This window comes from Hylobates moloch, unplaced genomic scaffold (assembly GCF_009828535.3).
Source record: "Hylobates moloch isolate HMO894 unplaced genomic scaffold, HMol_V3 SCAFFOLD_9, whole genome shotgun sequence".
NCBI classification, from domain to species: Eukaryota; Metazoa; Chordata; class Mammalia; order Primates; family Hylobatidae; genus Hylobates; species Hylobates moloch.
Window position 1 is genome coordinate 15162154 of NW_026652284.1, and position 20411 is coordinate 15182564.

At 44.5% G+C, this 20411-nt stretch overlaps 1 protein-coding gene across 4 annotated transcripts in view; it reads right to left on the minus strand.

The window, feature by feature from the left end:
- The window catches only part of FBXO42 (F-box protein 42), a 127479-nt gene that overhangs the window by 31871 nt on the left and 75197 nt on the right, over positions 1-20411 (minus strand). For all 4 annotated transcript variants that reach the window (XM_032759042.2, XM_032759043.2, XM_032759044.2 and 1 more), the window contains exon 4: positions 18203-18337. In XM_032759042.2, coding sequence (XP_032614933.1) covers positions 18203-18337 — 135 coding nt within the window. The remainder of the gene's footprint in view (positions 1-18202; positions 18338-20411) is intronic.

A 20411-nucleotide genomic window follows, 5' to 3' on the forward strand; every position in this document is an offset into this window, starting at 1 on the left:
TTTTTTTTTTTTTTTTTTTTTTTGAGACGGAGTCTTGCTCTGTTGCCAGGCTAGAGTGCAGTGGCGCGATCTTGGCTCACTGCAACCTCTGCCTCCTGGGTTCAAACGATTCTCCTACCTCAGCCTCCCAAGTAGCTGGGACTACAGGCACCCACCACCACGCCCAGCTAATCTTTTGTATTTCAGTAGAGACAGGGTTTCATCATGTTGGCCAGGATTGTCTCGATCTCCTGATCTCGTAATCTGCCCGCCTCAGCCTCCCAAAGTGCTGGGATTACAGGCGTGAGCCACCGTGCCCAGCTATCATATTATGTCTTAATAGAATAATATTGTTTTTTAAAAAAGAATCGCTAATGTAAAAGCTGGCAGTAAACTGTAAACCACGTTCGTACTGGTGTTACATGGCACCAGCAACTACTTTAGCCAGTAAGCAGAAATATCAGCAATCCATTATTAGAATTAAAATTCATTATATGAGGTCTTTTTTTTTTTTTTTTTTTTTTTTGAGACGGAGTCTCGCTTTTTGAGACGGAGTCTCGCTCTGTCACCCAGGCTGGAGTGCAGTGGCGCGATCTCGGCTCACTGCAAGCTCTGCCTCCCGGGTTCACGCCATTCTCCTGCCTCAGCCTCTCCGAGTAGTTGGGACCACAGGCGCCCACCACCACACCCGGCTAATTTTTTTTTTTTTTTGTATTTTTAGTAGAGACGGGGTTTCACCGTGGTCTCGATCTCCTGACCTCGTGATCCGCCCGCCTCGGCCTCCCAAAGTGCTGGGATTACAAGCGTGAGCCACCGCGCCCGGCCTTATATGAGGTCTTTAAGAACCCATTCATCACATAAAATGCAACTACCCTGTAACTCACATATGTAAATCCAATAGCAAGAAACATTCTGAGATTCAGCAGTGGGATTTCAGAAAGCTTACTAAAATGGGAGAGAAAACAAAAAAGGGACACAACATAAAAGTCAACAAATCAAATGTGGCCGGGCGCGGTGGCTCACGCTTGTAATCCCAGCACTTTGGGAGGCCGTGGCGGGCGGATCACGAGGTCAGGAGATCGAGACCACGGTGAAACCCCGTCTCTACTAAAAATACAAAAAAATTAGCCGGGCGTGGTGGCAGGCACCTGTAGTCCCAGCTACTCGGAGAGGCTGAGGCAGGAGAATGGCATGAACCCGGGAGGCGGAGCTTGCAGTGAGCCGAGATTGCGCCACTGCACTCCAGCCTGGGTGACAGAGCGAGACTCTGTCTCAAAAAAAAAACAAACAAAAAAAAAAACAAATCAAATGTAAAACCCACAACCCATCATCACTTCTAGAGAGAACTATAGAAAAGAGGAAATTATCAGGGGCACAATTTATTTGAAAAGCAGAATCAATTAAAGCATAGTACACCAGGTGCGATGGCTCATGTCTGTAATCTCAGCACTTCGAGAGGCCAAGGCAGGGGGATCACTTGAGGCTAGGAGTGCAAGACCAGTCTGCGCATTATAGTGAGACGCTGTCTTTACAAATAATAAAATAAAATAGCCAGGCATAGTGGTACATGCCTGTAGTCCTTGCTACTTGGGAGGCTGAAGCAGGAGGACAGCTTGAGCCCAGGAATTTGAGGCTGCAGTGAGCTATGATCATACCACTGTATTCCACTCAGGGACAAAAAGCTAGACCCTATCTCTTACCCAAAAACAGAAAAGGAAAAATAAAAATAAAAAGCCATAGTTCAAGAGTTCATCTCCTCAAGGAGGAATGAGAAATAGCTTCTGAGTTTTAAAAGGACAAATGAGGCCGGGAGTGGTTGCTCATGCCTGTAATCCCAGCACTTTGGGACGCTGAGGCAGGTGAATCACCTGAGGTCAGGAGTCGGAGACCAGCCAGGCCAACATGGCAAAACCCCGTCTCTACTAAAAATACAAAAAATTAGCCAGGCGTGGTGGTGGTACGTGCTTGTAATCCCAGCTACTTGGGAGGCTGAAGGAGGAGAATTGCTTGAACCCAGGAGGCAGAGATCTCAGTGAGCCAAGACTGTGCCACTGCACAGCCTTGGCAACAGAGCGAGACTCCGTCTCAAAATAAACAAACAAAAAAGGGCAAAGGAGCCTCCTAGAATTCAAGGTGATATTTATGAGTCAATAAATGACCCATCACAGCTCTTACCCACTTAGGAACAGCACATCTCCTCACAGTTATGAAAACTGGAAAACTTGGCAGGGCGCGGTGGCTCACACCTGTAATCCCAGCACTTTGGGAGGCCGAGGCGGGTAGATCACGAGGTCAGGAGATCGAGACCATCCTGGCTAACATGGTGAAACCCCGTCTCTACTAAAAATTCAAAAAATTAGCCAGGCGTGGTGGCATGCACCTGTAGTCCCAGCTACTCGGGAGGCTGAGGCAGGAGAACGGCGTGAATCCAGTAGGCGGAGCTTGCAGTGAGCCGAGATCGCACCACTGCACACCAGCCTGGACGACACAGCAAGACTCTGTCTCAAAAAAAAAAAAAAAAGAAAAGAAAAAAAAGAAAAAGAAAACTGGAAAACTTGAGAAACTGGCCTGATCCTACTTACATAGAAACTAAACAGCCAAACATTGAGCACGAGCCATGAATTGGTCCATGGCACTACCGAGTGTCCTTGAAACCAACCAAGAGGGTCATTCCTGGGAAGCAGAAGTTAGAAATGACTCAGGGATAGTATCTTGTGCTCCGCTCCCATTTAGGATTAGCCTTTTATAACTACATTTAGGACATAAAGTTAATCTATATAGCATTGGAGATACACAAGGATAAGGTATCATATGAAATGAAATTTATTGTGGTAATAAAACATGAAGTACTGTTAGGAGGAGATTACATAGATACATGAGAATAAAGAGAAACAATGCTAGATGGTTTGAGAGTTTTACTCCATGGGAGAACCCAAGAGTAAACAAAAACTGCCCAGATGGTAGGCAGACAGGATCATAGCACGTAGATTTGAAAGCTGAGAATTCCAAGAAATGTCACTGCTTATTTTCACTGACACTACTAAAATAGAGGGTTTTATTTTAGATGGTTTTAAGAAAGAATAGAAAAGGCTCATGAGTTTGACCCAATGACTACAAGTTAAAGGAGGTAGGATTTTCAACATGGAGGAGAAATAGCTAGGGACAGATATTAATACATTTTGGTAATAAATACATTTGGTAATCAAGGAAAGATCTGTGAGTAGAACTGGATTGTCTCATTCACAAACAAAATAATAAAACGAGATCAATCACTTGTTTTTAAGACAGAATAGAAGCTAGGAGTATATTTGAAAGGCACGTGTGTCCTCTTGTTATACTGTCTGATATTCAGCAGTTAATCATCATCCACTTCTTCCCCATCGCCACAGATTTGGCATTCTCCTAATACATTTGCATATTATAATTTTAAAAATGTATAAAGTGTTTAGTGCAAAACAATGTTAAAAAGCAGAATCAAATAGTGACGAGTACATTAATACATTATTCTTTTTTTTTCTTTTTTTCTCCTCCCTGCCCCCACTACTAATACATTATTTTTAAAAATTCCATATCCAGGCCGGGCGCGGTGGCTCACGCCTGTAATCCCAGCACTTTGGGAGGCCGAGGCGGGCGGATCACAAGGTCAGGAGATCAAGACCATCCTGGCTAACACAGTGAAACCCCGTCTTTACTAAAAATACAAAAAAAATTAGCCAGGCGTGGTAGCAGGCGCCTGTAGTCCCAGCTACTCAGGAGGCTGAGGCAGGAGAATGGTGTGAACCCGGGAGGCGGAGCTTGCAGTGAGCAGAGATCACGCCACTGCACTCCAGCCTGGGCAAGAGCAAGACTCTGTCTCAAAAAAAAAAAAAAAAAAAAATTCCATATCCAGGCTGGGCATGGTGGCTAATGCTTGTAATCCCAGCATTTTGGGGGGCCGAGGCAAGTGAATCACTTGAGCTCAGAAGTTTGAGACCAGCCTGGCCAACATGGTGAAACCCTATCTCTACTAAAAATACAAAAACTAGCCGGGCGTGGTGGTATGCGCCTGTAATCCCAGCTACTCAGGAGGCTGAGGCAGGAGAATTGCTTGAATCCAGGAGGCGGAGGTTGCAATGAGCCGAAATTCGCCACTGCACTCCAGGCTGGGTGACAGAGCGAGATTCTGTCTCAAAAAAAAAATTAAAGAATTCCACATCCAGGCTGGGTGTGGTGGCTCAGGCCTGTAATCCCAGCACTTTCGGAGGATGAGGCAGGAGGATCACTTGAGCCTAGAAGTTCGAGACCAGCCGGGGCAACAGGGCAAGACCCTGTCTCAACAAAAAATTAAAAAAATTAGCTGGGCTTGGTGGCGTATGTCTATAGTCCCAGCTACTAGGGAGGCTGAGGCAGGAGGATCACTTGAGCCCAAGAGGTGGAGGCTGCAGTAAGCCATGTTTGTGCCACTGTACTCCAGCCTGTGTGATGGAGTGACACCCTGTCTCAAAAAATAAATAATTTTTAAAAATCCACATCCAGGCCGGGCATGGTGGCTCACACCTGTAATCCCAGCACTTTGTGAGGCCAAGGCAGGCGGATCACCTGAGGTTGGGAGTTTGAGACCACCCTTACCAACATGAAGAAACTCCATCTCTACTAAAAACACAAAATTAGCTGGGTGTGGGGGCACATGCCTGTAATCCCAGCTACTTTGGAGGCTGAGGCAGGAGAATCACTTGAACCCGGGAGGCGGAGGTTGCGGTGAGCCGGAGATCACACCATTGCACTCCAGCCTGGGCAACAAGAGCGAAACTCCATCTCAAAAAAAAAAAAAAAAAAAAAAACCAAAAAACAAAAAACAAACCACATCCAGCTATTTCAATGTTAGCACCGACGTTTGGGACCTAAGCCAAAGGATGGACTGGGGAATCTTTTCCCAGAATAGATTCTACTGTCTTTTTTATTTTTTATTTTGTTTTGTTTTTTGTTAGAATAGACTCTACTGTCAGCTGCTTTAGTTATACCTGGTACCAGGTTATCAGTCCGAGACTCCTTTGTTTAGACATTTCCTGGTGATATTACCACAGGCTCAGGGAAGATAACCTAAGATTAAGCTTTTCCACTAGACACATGACAGTAAGCTTCATTAATGGGACTGAGAGCCCCAAATGTAATCTTTTTAAGGTATCATTTACACTGTAAGAGAAACAGTAATACTCTGGACAGTTATTTCTAGACAGTTCTCTTTTTTTCTTTTTCTTGAGACGGAGTTTCGCTCTTGTTGCCCAGGCTGGAGGCTGGAGTGTAATGGCGCAATCTCGGCTCACCACAACCTCCGCCTTCTGGGTTCAAGCGATTCTCCTGCTTCAGCCTCCCGAGCAGCTGGGACTACAGGCATGCGCCACCATGCCTGGCTAATTTCTCCATGTTGGTCAGGCTGGTCTCGAACTCCCGACCTCGGGTGATCTGCCTGGGCCGGCCTCCCAAAGTGCTGGCATTACAAGCATGAGCCACCGCGCCCAGCCTAGACGGCTATTTCTGAACAGTTCTAGCACTGGTCGTCCTCCCTATCCAATTTTTAAGGATATCCTGTGGTCTTCCTACTGACATCTGATATGACCAATACTTTTTCCTGCCCCCACCTCCGAAAGTAAATTAGCTTTTCTGCAAGATTACTCAGTGATTTTGGAAGATATTATTCTTTTAGAGAATAGCCCCGGCCGGGCGCGGCGGCCCACGCTTGTAATCCCAGCACTTTGGGAGGCCGAGGGGGGCGGATCACGAGGTCAGGAGATCGAGACCACGGTGAAACCCCGTCTCTACTAAAAATACAAAAAATTAGCCGGGCGTGGTGGCGGGTGCCTGTAGTCCCAGCTACTCGGAGAGGCTGAGGCAGGAGAATGGCGTGAACCTGGGAGGCGGAGCCTGCAGTGAGCCGAGATTGCGCCACTGTACTCCAGCCTGGGCGACAGAGTGAGACTCCGTCTCAAAAAAAAAAAAAAAAAAAAAAAAAGAGAATAGCCCTAAAAAAACCAAAATTATTTCCAACGGAGCTTCTAACTCTGGATAGCTTGAAAGAAGGGAGGCTGAGGCAGGATGACTGCTTGAGTCTAGGAGTGTGAGGCTGCAGTGAACTAGGACCTATGACTGAGTCACTACACTCCAGCCTGGGCAACAGAGTGAGACCCCATCTCTTGAAAAGCAAACAAACAGAAAGAGGTATCTTGTCTAGCATCCTGCTCCTCACCAAAAAAATTTTAAAAGCAAATCATGTTGATATCTAAAAATTCTCTAAGCTGTGAAAAAGTTTCTTCAAATGATATACCCTCTTCTCATTATCCTTTCCTGACTCTAGTGATAAACATAATAGTCAAATAGCTTAGTTATTCCCCTAAAATTCAATGGAACATCGAGGACCAAGGGCAATTACAAACAGATAAAAGAGAATAACAGGAAAAGAAAGCAACAGACTATAAAAAAGAATTACAAGGCAGAGAAAAGAGTAACTCTACAGTGGAAAATCAAAGGTATACTATCTCAACCAGGTGATCCTGGCTAATAGAAACAGTGACAAATCATGTTGACAATATTTTTTTTTTTTTTTTTTTTTTGAGACAGAGTCTTGCTTTGTTGCCCAGGCTGGAGGGCAGTGGTGCAATCTTGGCTCACTGCAACCTCTGCCTTCCTGGCTCAGCTGATTGTTGTGCCTCAGCCTCCTGGGTAGCTGGGATTACAGGCCTGTGTCATCACACCTAGCTAATTTTTGTATTTTTTAGTAAAGACTGGGTTTCTCTATGTTGGCCATGCTGGTCTTGAACTCCTGGCCTCGAGTGATCCACCCGCCTTGACGTCCCAAAGTGCTGGGATTATAGGCGTGAACCACCACACCAGCCAACAATATGTACTCTTGATCTGATGTGATGAGAATGGCATTATATCTCTATGGTCTTCCTCCCAAAAGCCATAACTCCAGTCTAACCATAAAATAACCATCCAAGTTGAAGAGTGGTCTATAAGATACCTGACCAGTATTCCTCAAAACTGTCAAGATCATCAAAAACAAGTTAAGTCTTAGAAACTGTCACAGCCAAAAGGAACCTAAGGAGACAAAAAGCCTAAATGTAATGTATCAAGGATGGGATCTTAGAGCAGAAAAAGGATGTTATGTTAAAGAAAGAAATCAGAAAATCTGAATAATGTATGCATTTTAGTTAATAATAATGTATTAATATTGGTTTATCACTTTCAATGGCAAAAACCGCAATTACTTTTGCACCAACCTAATAATTGTCACAGTGTACTATACTAATACAAGATGCTAACATACTCCAGTTTTAATTTAAACGTAAAATTCCTACTTGAAAACTTCTATCTTGATTTAAAGTAACCAAAAAAGGCAGTACGACTTACAGTGACTCTGTATTAAACAGATGCCAAAATCAGCCTGAGTTTGAATAAAGGGTAATTTATTTCAGAAACAGTGGTTTAAACATTAGTCTTTCAAAGCATCTGTCCCAAGAACTGCTCATTTGTTTTGGGAATTGAACAAAGGCTGAGTCATACAAATCTGATTAAGAATTAAGGTGTTACCTTCAGACAATACTAGAAGGTAAAACATTTCAACTTTCTAGAACCATTTGGCAAAGACTACAATGTACATAATTATACATTCATAATTACTGGCCAGGATTTCCAATGGTTTCTGTTCTACCCTCAATTATTTTACCTGAGTCATAAAGCGATCAATAGAGAACTTCCACCAGGATCCACCACATCTACCCACTCACCAGCACCTGCAATCACATATTCCCTTTTGTTCATACAGATACACAATGTTCTTATCTCAGGCCAATGTCTCCATATGATTCAGTGTTTCTCACTACTTGAAGATACTGCTCTAACAATTCTCCCCCTCTATCCACATCAACTTCTCCCCTCAGGAAGATCATTCCCATCAGCATACATATATGCTATAAAATCTGTCTTCTTAAAAAAACCAGCTGGGTGCGGCGGCTCATGCCCATAATCCCAGCACTTTGGGAGGCCAAGGTGGGCAGATCACAATGTCAGGAGTTCAAGACCAGCCTGGCCAAGATAGTGAAACCCCCGTCTCTACTAAAAATACAAAAAAATTAGGCCAGGCACAGTGACTCATGCCTGTAATTCCAGCACTTTGGGAGGCCAAGGCAGGAGGATCACCTGAGGTTGAGAGTTCGAGACCAGCCTGACCAACATGGAGAAACCCTGTCTCTACTAAAAAATACAAAATTAGCTGGGCGTGGTGTACATGTCTGTAATCCCAGCTACTTGGGAGGCTGAGGCAGGAGAATCGCTCAAACCCAGGAGGCAGAGGTTGCAGTGAGCCAGAGATTGCGCCATTGAACTCCAGCCTGGGCAACAAGAGCGAAACTCTGTCTCAAAAAGCAAAACAAAAAACAAAACAAAACAAAAAATAAAATTAGCCGGGCATGGTGGCACGTGCCTGTAATCCATGCTACTCAGGAGGCTGAGGCAGGAAAACTGCTTGAACCCGGGTGGCGGAGGCTGCAGTGAGCCAAGATTGCGCAACTGCACTCCAGCCCCGCGACACTGCAAGACTCATCTCAAAAACAAAACAAACAAACAAACAAAAACACAACGAACGTCTCAATTCTACATCTGCCTTCACTTAGCACCTCAGCTCCTTGCTCTCCTTTAGCAAAATTCCTCAAAAGAAAAAAAAATCAATGTATTGTTTATACTCAATGCCTTTAACTTCTGTCTTCCCATGCTCTGTCGCCCAGGCTGGAGTGCAATGGTGCAATCTCAGCTCACTGCAACCTCCGCCTCCTGGGTTCAAGCGATTCTCCTGCCTCAGCCTCCTGAGTAGCTGGGATTATAGGCAGGCACCACCATGCCCAGCTAATTTTTGTATTTTTAGTAGAGACGGGATTTCACCATGTTGGTCAGGTTGGTCTCGAACTTCTGACCTCCTGATCTGCCCGCCTTGGCCTCCCAAAGTGCTGGGATTACAGGCATGAGACACCGCGCCCGGCCTGTCTTCCCATTTTCTAAAATGTATTACAAACTGGCTTCCATCCTTATCACTCACCCCACAAGCTCTCTTTACTAAATTTAAGGGTAATTCTCAGTCTTTACATGACTTGACCTCTTCGCTGCATTTGATGCAGCTGATTATTTCCTCCTTTCCTGGAAACGCTTTCCTCATATGCTGGCTTCCCAGATGCCACATTCTCCGATGTTCTCCTTCCTTATTGGGTGCTCCTTTTCAAGTCCCCTGATTTCCAAATGCTGGAGTCTCCCAGACTCAATCCTTACACCATTCTCTTTTTTGTTTTTGTTGTTCTTTTTGAGATAGGACTTGCTCCGTCGCCCAGACTGCAGTGCAGTAGCGCAAACATGGGTCACTGCAGCCTCAACCTCCTGGACTCAGGTGATCCTCTCCCCTCACCCCTGCCCGCCTGCAACAGCCTTCCGAGCAGCTGGGACTATAGGTTCACACCACGCCCAGCTAATTTTTTTTTTTTTTTTTTTGAGGAGATGGCCAGGCTGGTCTCAAACCTCTAGGCTGAAGCAATTCTCCTGCCTGCCTCGGCCTCCCAAAGTGCTGATTTTACAGGCGTGAGCCACCACGTCTGGCCTTTATACCATTCTCTGTCTTCACTCAGTCCCTTGGTGATCTCATGCAGCCTCATAGCTTTAAATCTATCTGGATTAGTCCATTCTCACAGGGCTATGAAGAAATACCCAAGACTGAGTAATTAATAAAGGAAAGAGGTTTAATTGACTCACAGTTCGGCATTGCTGGGGAGGCCTCAGGAAAATTACAATCATGGCAGAAGCCAAAGGAGAAACAGGCACCTTCTTCCCGGGGCAGCAGGACGGAGTCAGTACAAGCAGGTGAAATGCCAGACGATTATATAACCATCAATAACTCACTCACTATCACGAGAACAGCATGGGCAAACCGCCCCCATGATCCAATTACCTCCACCTGGTCCTGCCCTTGACACAGGGGGATTATGAGGATTACAATTTGAGGTGAGATTTGGGTGGGGACACAGAGCCAAACTATATTACTATCTAATAGGCTAATGAGCCCTACATGGCTAGCTCTAGCCTGTGTGTCTCCCCTGAACTCCATATACATATATCTCCATCTGAATGTCCTAGTAAGCATCTCAAACTCAATACGTTTCAAGTGGAATTTCTCATCTCTCCTGCCCCTTGCCAACCTTGATCACCCAGTCTTCTCCATCTCAGTTAATGAAAACTCCACCCTTTCAAATGCCCAGGCTAAAAACCTGAAGAGTCATCTTGATTGCTCTCTTTCTCTTTCCTACTCTACATCCAAAATATGAGCAAATCCCTTTGGCTCTATCAAATCCACCCAGTTCTTACCTTTTGTGAATACTTTACTCCAAGTGCCTATCATTTTCAGCCTAGATTATTGCTACCACCTTTTTACTGGTCTCCTTTATTCCATACTTGCCCTCTTCTCAGAAACCTAAAAAACTAGCCATTCCATTCAGTGAATATGACAATGCCCTTACAATAGCCAGAAAGCCACACATATGTGATACATCCATTTCATTTTCTGTCCATCATCCTCTCCTTTGTTCACTCTGCTCCAGTCACAGTGGATTCCTCAGTATCCCTTGACTATATCAAGCACACTCCCAACTCTGGGTCTTTGCACTGATCACTCTCTGTTTGGAACGTTTGTTCCTCAGATACCCACATGGCTCACTTCTTGTACCTATCAAGTCCTTGTTCTAATGTCGCCTTCTCTCTGATTCCCCTAGTTATAATCCTCCTAGCCATACTGTAGTTTCTCAATAGCACTTTCCATCCTCTAACTTACTGTTATATATTTGTCATTTTTAGTATCTGTCTTCCTTCATTTGAAAGTAGTCTCATTAGGGCTGAGATGTTTGTCAGTTATTGACTCATGTGTCCCTGGCATATAGAACAATACCAGGCACATAGTAGGCAATCCATGAATATTTGTTACATGAACAAGTGAAGGATGAGAGAAGAATTTAACTGAACAGAAGGACTGTAGAGTCATTTATTTTTTATTATTTTTGTAGAGACAGGCTCTTGCCATGTTGCTCAGGCTGGTCTTGAACTCAAGCCATCCTGGCCTCAGAGTGGCCTGGCCTCAAGCCATCCTCCCACTCAGCCTCCTGAAGTGCTAGGATTACAGGTGTGAGCCACTGTGCCTGGCCTGTGCTGTCATTTAAGGGAAGTCAGGCCCTTTGTTTTCAGTGTCAAACTCTCGGCCAGGCACAGTGGCTCATGCCTGTAATCCCAGCACTTTGAGAAGCTGAGGCGGGTGGATCACCTGAGGTCAGGAGTTCGAGATCAGCCTGGCCAACGTGATGAAACCCTCTCTCTACTAAAAATACAAAAAATTAGCTGGGTGTGGTGGTGGGCGCCTGTAATCTCAGCTACTTGGGAGCCTGAAGCAGGAGAATCACTTGAACCCAGGAGGTGGAGTGAGCCGAGATCATGCCATTGCACTCCAGCCTGGGAAACAAGAGTGAAACTCTGTCTCAAACAAACAATAATAGGCCAGGCGCAGTGGCTCACGCGTGTAATCCCGGGAGGCCGAGGCAGGCAGATCACGAGGTCAAGAGATCGAGACTATTCTGGCCAACATGGTGAAACCCCATCTCTACCAAAAATACAAAAATTAGCTGGGCATGGTGGCACATGCCTGTAATCCCAGCTACTGGGGAGGCTGAGGCAGGAGAATCGCTTGAACCCGGGAGGTGGAGGTTGCAGTGAGCCCAGATCGCACCACTGCACTCCAGCCTGGCGACAGAGCAAGACTCTATCTCAAAAATAATAATAATAATAATAATAATAATAATAATAAACAAATGTCAAACTCTCATAACAATGAATTACTAGATACTACTACTTAAATGTTTAATAGGAATCAAAAACTAAACCTCTCCCAAATATTTATTTTCCACTTCAGCAAATGGCCCCACCATCTACGTAGCTGTATAAACCTGAAACATAAGTCACCCTTGAGTGGCCTTCTCATGCTCCTAAATCTAATTCATTAAGAAGTCTTCGCCGGGCACAGTGGCTCACGCCTGTAATTCCAGCACTTTGGGAGGCCAAGGTGGGCGGATCACTTGAGGTCAAGGGTTCCAGACCAGCCTGGGCAATATGGTGAAACCCCATCTCTACTAAATATACAAAAATTAGCCTGGTGTGGTGGCACACTGCTGTAATCCCAGCTGCTTGGGAGGCTGAAACACAAGAATTGCTTAAACCCGGGAGGCACAGGCTGCAGTGAGCTGAGATTGCATCACCATACTTCAGCCTGGGTGACAGAGTGAGACTCTGTCTCAAAAAAAAAAAGTCTTGTCAGTTTCTTACTGATTTATGCTCATCTGAGTCTTGTCAATATTGATGGCCTTCTATCTAGTCTGGTTTACTTTCTTGCCTTCCTTCATTTCCTAAATAGAAGCAAAATGTGCTCTAAAATGTAAATTGAGGCAGGAAATGGCAGTGGCACTTTGGGAGGCCTGTACTCCAGCACTTTGGGAGGCCAAGGCAGGAGGATCATTTGAGGCTAGGAGCTGAAGACCAGCCCAGGCAACATAGTGACACCCTAGTTCTACAAGAAAAAAAAAAAAAGAAAGAAAAGAAAATTTCCCGACGTGGTGGTGCAAACCTGTGGCTCCAGCTATGCAGGAGGCCGAGGTGGGAGGATCACTTGAACCCAGGAGTTTGAGGCTATAGTCAGTGAATTATGATTGTGCCACTGCACTCCAGCTTTGGCAACGGAGCAAGATTGTCTCTTTAAAAAAAAAAAAAAGTAATCCAGATGATGACATTCCTCTCGTTAAAATCTCAAAGGTTTCTGAGTCCCCACCTTAGTCTGTGAATAAGCTTGCTCCTGTCTTTATCTCAACTCCACCTGCCACTCTCTCCCCTGCTCCTTAGGCTACATCCACAAGGGCTGCTTTAAGCTCCTCTAACATATCCTTTTCTTTGCTGCACCAGGCACATGCCATTCTCACTTCCCTCCACTATTCATTCTTTAGGTCTCAGCCAAAAACAAACAGCAACAAAAACAAAGTCTCCTGTTTGAAGTAGGTCTCCCCTAACAGCATGGGCAACATAGTGAGACCCCATCTCTGCAAAACAGTACAAAAATTAGCCAGGCATGGTGGTGCACGTTTGTATTCTCAGCTACTCAGGAGGCTAAGGCAGGGGGTCAAGGCTACAGTGAGCCGTGACTGTGCCATTGCACTCTAGCCTGGTTGACCGAGCGAGACCTTGTCTCCAAAAAAGAAAAAAAAAAAAAACACAGGAGCTCTCCCCTTATTCTATACTTCATTCCATTTGTTTCCTTTATAATTTATAATGATTTGCTTACTTGCTTTTTGTTTCTTTCCCGTTACAATATAAGCTCCATGAGGGCAGGAGCCACAAAAGCAGGTGTAAATGGGAAGAGGTGTTACCTCAATGGAAATGTCTGAGAAGTACTAGCTGTGGGTCTCTTTTAGTGTAAGATCTGTCATCCCAACACTCATCACCACTCTACCTCCAATACCACTCTTCCTCCAGATGCAGCACGTCTATCATTTTGAAAGGAACTAAAGACAAGATTTCACTGGGAAATCACATTAATTCCAGCTGGTATAGATGGAATTGTGTCCTCCACCAAATCCATATGTTGAAGCCCTAACGCCAAGGTGATGCTATGGTGGAGATGAAGCCTTTGGAAGACACTTAGGTTTAGATGAGGTCATGAGGGTAGGCCTCATAAGATGAATCCCCTTATAAGAAGCACAAGAGGCTGGGCGCAGTGGCTCATGCCTGTAATCCCAGCACTCTGGGAGGCTGAGGTGGGTGGATCACCTGAGGTCAGGAGTTCAAGACCAGCCTGGCCAACATGGTAAAACCCCGTCTCTACTAAAAATACAAAAATTAGCCAGGCGTGGTGGCACACACCTATAATTCCAGCCACTCGGGAGGCTGAGGCAGGAGAATTGCTCCAACCCAGGAGGCAGAGGTTGCAGTGAGCCAAGATCGTACCACTGCACTCCAGCCTGGGTGACAGAGTGACAAAAAAAAAAAAAAAAAAGAAAAGAAAAGAAAAAAAAAAAAGAAGAACAAGAGACACCAGAGCTCACTCTCTGCTACATGAAAACACACTGAGAAGGTGGCAGTCTGCAAACCAGGAGCTGGCAAGAGAATCCTCACTAGAAGCCAACCATGCCAGATTCTCATCTTGAATTTCCAGCCTCCAGAACCGTGAGAAATACATTTCTGTTGTTTAAGGTACCCAGTCTATGGTATTTTGTATGGCACCCTGAGCTGACTAAGACACCAACCAATAGGAGAATGCTCTAATCTCATAACCACATAACCAAATACACATGTAAAAAGACATCTGATGCAGCAGTATTCTCTATCAAGACTCTCCACTCCCAACCAAAAGTGTTCCACTCCTTGCTTGATGCTCTTACTTCTCCAACAACTACACTTTTGAAGTCTGAACACTGTTAAAGCAACTATTACCTTCCTGCACATACTCTGTTAGAAGACAACCTCACAACTGACAGTGCCCTCCCCTCAGTCACCCTCCAATCTACGTACCTCGATGCACTAAAATGAGTGAGTCAGGTACACCAAGACTTATAAACAATTATGTTTTATTCAGAAGGACTAATTGATGTTGCAGTTAGGAAGTGATTTTGATTAGGACTCATGATAGCATACAGAAACATTGTCTCAGGGCATCTTACATGGGGTTTTTGCCTAAATGAGAATCTCATAGGACTTTTTTTTTTTTTTAATTTATTATTTTATTTTGAGACAGAGTCTCACTCTGCCACCCAGGCTGGGGTGCAGTGGCGCAATCTTGGCTCATTGCAATCTCCGCCTCCAAGGCTCAAGTGATTCTCATGCTTCAGCCTCCTCAGTAGCTGAGGTTACAGGCACATGCCACCATGCTCAGCTAATTTTTTGTCTTTTTAGTAGAGATGGGGTTTCGCTATGTTGGCCAGGCTGGTCTGGAACTCCTGGCCTCAAGTGATCCTCTCACCTCAGCCTCTCGAAGTGCCAGGATTATAAGCGAGAGCCACCAAGCCCAGCCTATTTTTTGAGACAGGGTCTCCCTCTTTCACTCAGGCTAGAGTGCAGTGGAGCGATCATCACTCACTGTAGCCTTGAACTCCTGGGCTCAAGCAATCCTCCCATCTCAACCTCTCAAGTAGCTAGGACTACAGGCACATGCCATCATGCCCAGCTAATTTTTAACTGCTTTGTAGAGACAGGGTCTCACTATGTTACCCAGGCTGGTCTCAAATTCCTGGCCTCAAGACATCCTCCTGTCTCAGCCTCCTAAAGTGCTGGGATTACAGGAGTGAGTCACCATGCCCAGCCAGGACTCTTTATTAAACAACTGTTTTTTATAAGTAGACACTTCAAAAAGCTCAGGTTTTCCTCCTTCTAAAACTAGCCTCTAATTGCAGATTACAGTGAGGGAGTAACTAGATTCTTTGAGACATTTTGTTAGAAAATTACTTTAAACATTCAGGAGTTTGTATGTTTTATCAAAGGGAATATTCCAAATGCTCTATTTTTAAAAATTCATATTCCATAGAGAATGTAAATGATTGAAGCAGTTATTCCTCCAACATTTCTACTTTGGGAATTTCAAAGCATAACCTTCTCTTTGGCTTCCTTCCCTCCGTCCCTCTCTTCCTCTTTTCTTCCCTTCCTCTCTTTCTCTTTCTTTTTTCTTTTCTCTTTTCCCTCCCTCCCTCTCTCTTTCTTTCTTTTTTGAGACACAGTCTCACTCTCGCCTAGGTGTCTAGGGTTATATCTGTGGGCTCAAGCAATCCTCCCACCTCACCCTCCCAAGTATCTGGGACTATGGAGGCATGCCACCATGCCTGGCTAATTTTTTATTTTTATTTTTTGTAGAGATAGGGGGTCTCACCATGTTGCCCAGGTGAGTCTCGAACTCCTGGCCCCAAGGGATCCTCCTGCCTTGGCCTCCTAAAGTGCTGGGGTTATAAACTTGATGGTTTAAAAAAAGTCTTATTCCATATTACAGGGAGAAATAAGCACAGTAGTTGGCAGAGGCTATGAAGGTCCCCAAACCAGAGCTCCATTTTCACAAGAAAGAGCACCACCCATGCTAAATTATCAAAGGCATAAAGCTTGGTTACAAAATAAAGACAGTAATAGTATTTTGTGACTGAAACTATCAAAGCTCCTCTGAAATAAGACCTGTACAAAATCCCACACACGGTGGCAATAGGATGCTTAAGCTGAGAAGATCTTCTACATTTTAGAATCCGTAACTCAGCTGAGACTGCAGTAAGCTGTGACTGTGCCACTGCACTCCAGCCTGGGTGACAAAGCAAGATCCTGTCTCAAAAAACAATACAAAACAAAACAGAAGCTGTAACTCCAAATTTTAATCAATTTGCACCAAGTACAATATGGTATAAAGGGCTAGAAAAGGTTATTCTCCAAAGTACAAAATTCTCAGGGCCCTCAAATAGTTCTAGCTATCAAACTTTTTATACGATTACCATTTCTTTATTATTCCAATAGTTTTTGTGAGTTTTTTTGTTTTTTTTTTTTTTAAGATGGAGACTTGCTCTGTTGCCCAGGATGGAGTGCAACCTCCACCTCCTGGGTTCATGAGATTCTCCTGCCTCAGCCTCCCAAGTAGGTGGGATTACAGGCACCCATCACCATGCCCAGCTAATTTTTTTATTTTTAGGAGAGACAGGGTTTCATTATGTTGACCAGGCTGGTCTCGAACTCCTGACCTCAGGTGATCTGCCCACCTTGCCTCCCAAAGTGCTAGGATTACAGGCGTGAGCCAGTGGGCCTGGTCTGTAGGTTTGTTTTTGTTTTTTATGAATGGCACAAACAGCCTTTATTGGTTGTGACAGGAAGTGGAAGAGAAGGGGATATAATAGCTCCTGCTCCTGGAGTGGCCATCTGCAGACTGGACCACCACCCTCCTACCCTCCAAATGCCAATAATTTTAATAAAGAAATTCATCTACACAAAGCCCAGCTCCACCCATGGTATCCATTCAGTAGGCTCCTCCTATATTTGCCTAATGCAGGCAAAAGGAACAGGAACTTAAGTTTTAGGGAAGCAAAATGCAGCTTCTTCTCATAAATAGGTTTAAGCCCCTGGCCTAGACATTCACAGTAGCGGTTATAGAAAGGGAAACATAAACTAGCCTTTTTAGCCCATTTAAAAATAGTCATTTAGTACTACTCCACATTTCTCCCAGAGAAGTGCAGTAACTTATTTATAGTTACATGGAGAATTGGTGACTATGCCAGGAAATGAAACTCATGTCCCCTCACTCTTAGTCCAGTGCCCTTTCTAATATACAATGATGTCTCCTATCTGGTAATCAAAGTAGTAAGGCAAGGCCTAAATAAATAAAGAACTTGCCCAACGGAAACCCAAATGTCCTTAGTCCTAAGACTGAGTCCTAATACTAAAAGGCCAAATGAATGTTTTGGGAAAAGCTTGCCAACAAACCTAGCAGAATATTTTATACTCAGTGGACTCTATTTCTCCATCACACCAACCCCTCCAATCTATGCCTCCTCAAATTGCCCTGCCTCATGAGTGCAAAAACCATTGTTTTTATTTTTTCCCCCAGGAGAGGTTAGGTCAAAAATAAGAAAATAATCTAGTTTCTTTCTGCCAGATTTCTGGCATAGTGGGACTGGGCAGGAATGTACCTACTGTGGAATCTTCCCACACCCCTGGGTTGTTAAGAGTAACTAGCAGAGGCATGTCCCATATACTCCCCAAATATCTGAGCTGGCAACAACAAAAGATATTCAGAGACCTTAGTCCTAGGACAATAGCTTCTGTCAGTCAACTACAGTTCTCACGACTCTGTGTTTCTGTTCTTACTTCAACCTCCTACCAAATGATGTATCACACCTGTATGAGTATACTTGAGAAAACCATGCAAATGAATTCACACAGCAGTACAGCAATTTTGGCAGGGCACCATTACTAATGATAAAGTATAATTTGACAAAAAACGAAGACTTACACAAGCATATTACTATTATCATTTACATGGCACATTAAACTTAAGGACCTGAGTCCCAGTAACCTATCCTTGAGACCAACACCAAAAAAGATCAGGTAGAGTTTCCATGCCAAGGGAGTCACCTGGTAAGGAGGCAAAGATCAGCATTTCATCTCTTACCTGAAGCCAAAGGTCGGATCCACTCTTTGCTGTTTAGGTCAAGTCTCCAGAGGTCATTGAAAGCAGCATTGCAGCTGCTCTGGGTACAGCCTCCAAACACATACATAGACTGATTAGCATCATAATAGCATGCACCTAGAAAGAAAATACACAAATAACTGCTGTGAAAATTCTGAGGCCCCTCCAACATTTTAATCATAACATTTATTTTTCAAAGCTTATTCCACACATTCAGCAGTTTTGTTACCAAGTACCAAATTTCTATTACGAGCCTCTTGTCTCCAAGTGGATCAATATATTACCCTTTAAAACAAGGTCCAGAGGAAAGCTACGAAAATTTTATTTCTGAGCACACTAAGCAAGTTGACAATGATGTAACAGTGTAAGTCCAGTAAGAACATATAATAATTCACATTAAATGTGCTCAAATGAGGGAAATTTCAGCACAGCTACATAATTAATCTAAATCTGCATCATTATTCTCTAGAGCTAAGCAAAGATAATGCCAAAACATGAACTCTGTCCTCCCATTCCTTTCCTCCAATCCTCCTATTGTTTTTGTTTTCAAATTAAACCTGAAGCTCAAACCAATAAATGAATCTTTTTTTCTTTCTTTTTTTTGAGATGGAGTCTCCCTCTGTCAGCCACGCTGGAGTGCAGTGGCACGATCTTGCAACATCTGCCTCCCAGGTGCAAGCAATTCTCCTGCCTCAGCCTCCCAAGTAGCTGGGATTACAGGTGTGCACCACCACACCCAGCTAATTTTTTTGTATTTTTAGTAGAGATGGAGTTTCACCATGTTGGCCAGGCTAATCTCGAACTCCTGACCTCAGGTGATCCACCCGCCTCGGCCTCCCAAAGTGCTGGGATTACAGGCGTGAGCCACCATGCCCGGCCAATAAATGAATCTTTGTATGACACACAATGAAATGATTTTAATCAATACCATGAAGTAACCACACATAAAGTCCAATGTGATTGAGGAAATACAGTTTTTATTAATTCCAAAGACCAGTGGGGGAAACTCAACAGTAGTATGGTCTTGGACTAGTCCTAAAGCAACAGACTGAAAAAGCATGGAAATCATTAAGTCCCAATATGTATGCAAGAGCTACCAAGGCATGCTGGTTGAAGCCGACTAGAAAACAGAACGGTAACATTTAAAAAACACCAGGATCTCTAAGAAAAGCCTTCTTTGATTAGATGATTGTATACACATCACCAGGCATTCCTAAGAAAAAGAGGCAATGACTATGAAAAAGGCTGTTACCGGCCGGGCGCGGTGGCTCAAGCCTGTAATCCCAGCACTTTGGGAGGCCGAGGCGGGTGGATCACGAGGTCAGGAGATCGAGATCATCCTGGCTAACACGGTGAAACCCCGTCTCTACTAAAAAATACAAAAAAATTAGCCGGGCGTGTTGGTGGGCACCTGTGGTCCCAGCTACTCGGGAGGCTGAGGCAGGAGAATGGCGTGAATCCAGGAGGTGGAGGTTGCGGTGAGCCGAGATCGCGCCACCGCACTCCAGCCTGGGGGACAGAGAAAGACTCCGTCTCAAAAGGCTGTTACCCCAAAACTACAAAGACCAAAGCCAGAGTCTAGAAAAGATGCATGAGTGCTAAGTTCTGCCCCTTGCAGTCTCTATCCTCTGGAAATGACAATCACATTCCTTACAGCCTTGCATTTGCCATCTTGGATTTCAGGAAGAGGCCCAAGCAAAGCTTTCCTTGCCATCCATTTCATGCACACAGGAGGTAAAAATTAAATTAAATTAAATTAAATTAATAAAAAAGACCTCTCAATGTTCATGTGAAACTAACGGTTCAGTGTCATATAAAAGGAAGGGGAAAGGAAAAAGAAATTCACAGATTCAGGCCAGGTGCAGTGGCTCATGAAAGGAAAAAGAAATTCACAGATTCAGGCCAGGTGCAGTGGCTCATGCCTGTAATCCCAACACTTTGGGAGGCTGAGGCAGGCGGATCACGAGGTCAGGAGTTCGAGACCACCCTAGCCAACATGGCGAAACCCCGTCTTTACTAAAATTACAAAAATTAGCCAGGCGTGGTCGCGCATGCCTGTAGTCCCAGCTACTCAGGAGGCTGAGACAGGAGAATCGCTTGAACCCGGGAGGCGGAGGTTGCAGTGGGCCGAGATTGCGCCACTGCACTCCAGCCTGAACGACAGAGCAAGACTCCATCTCAAAAAAAAAAA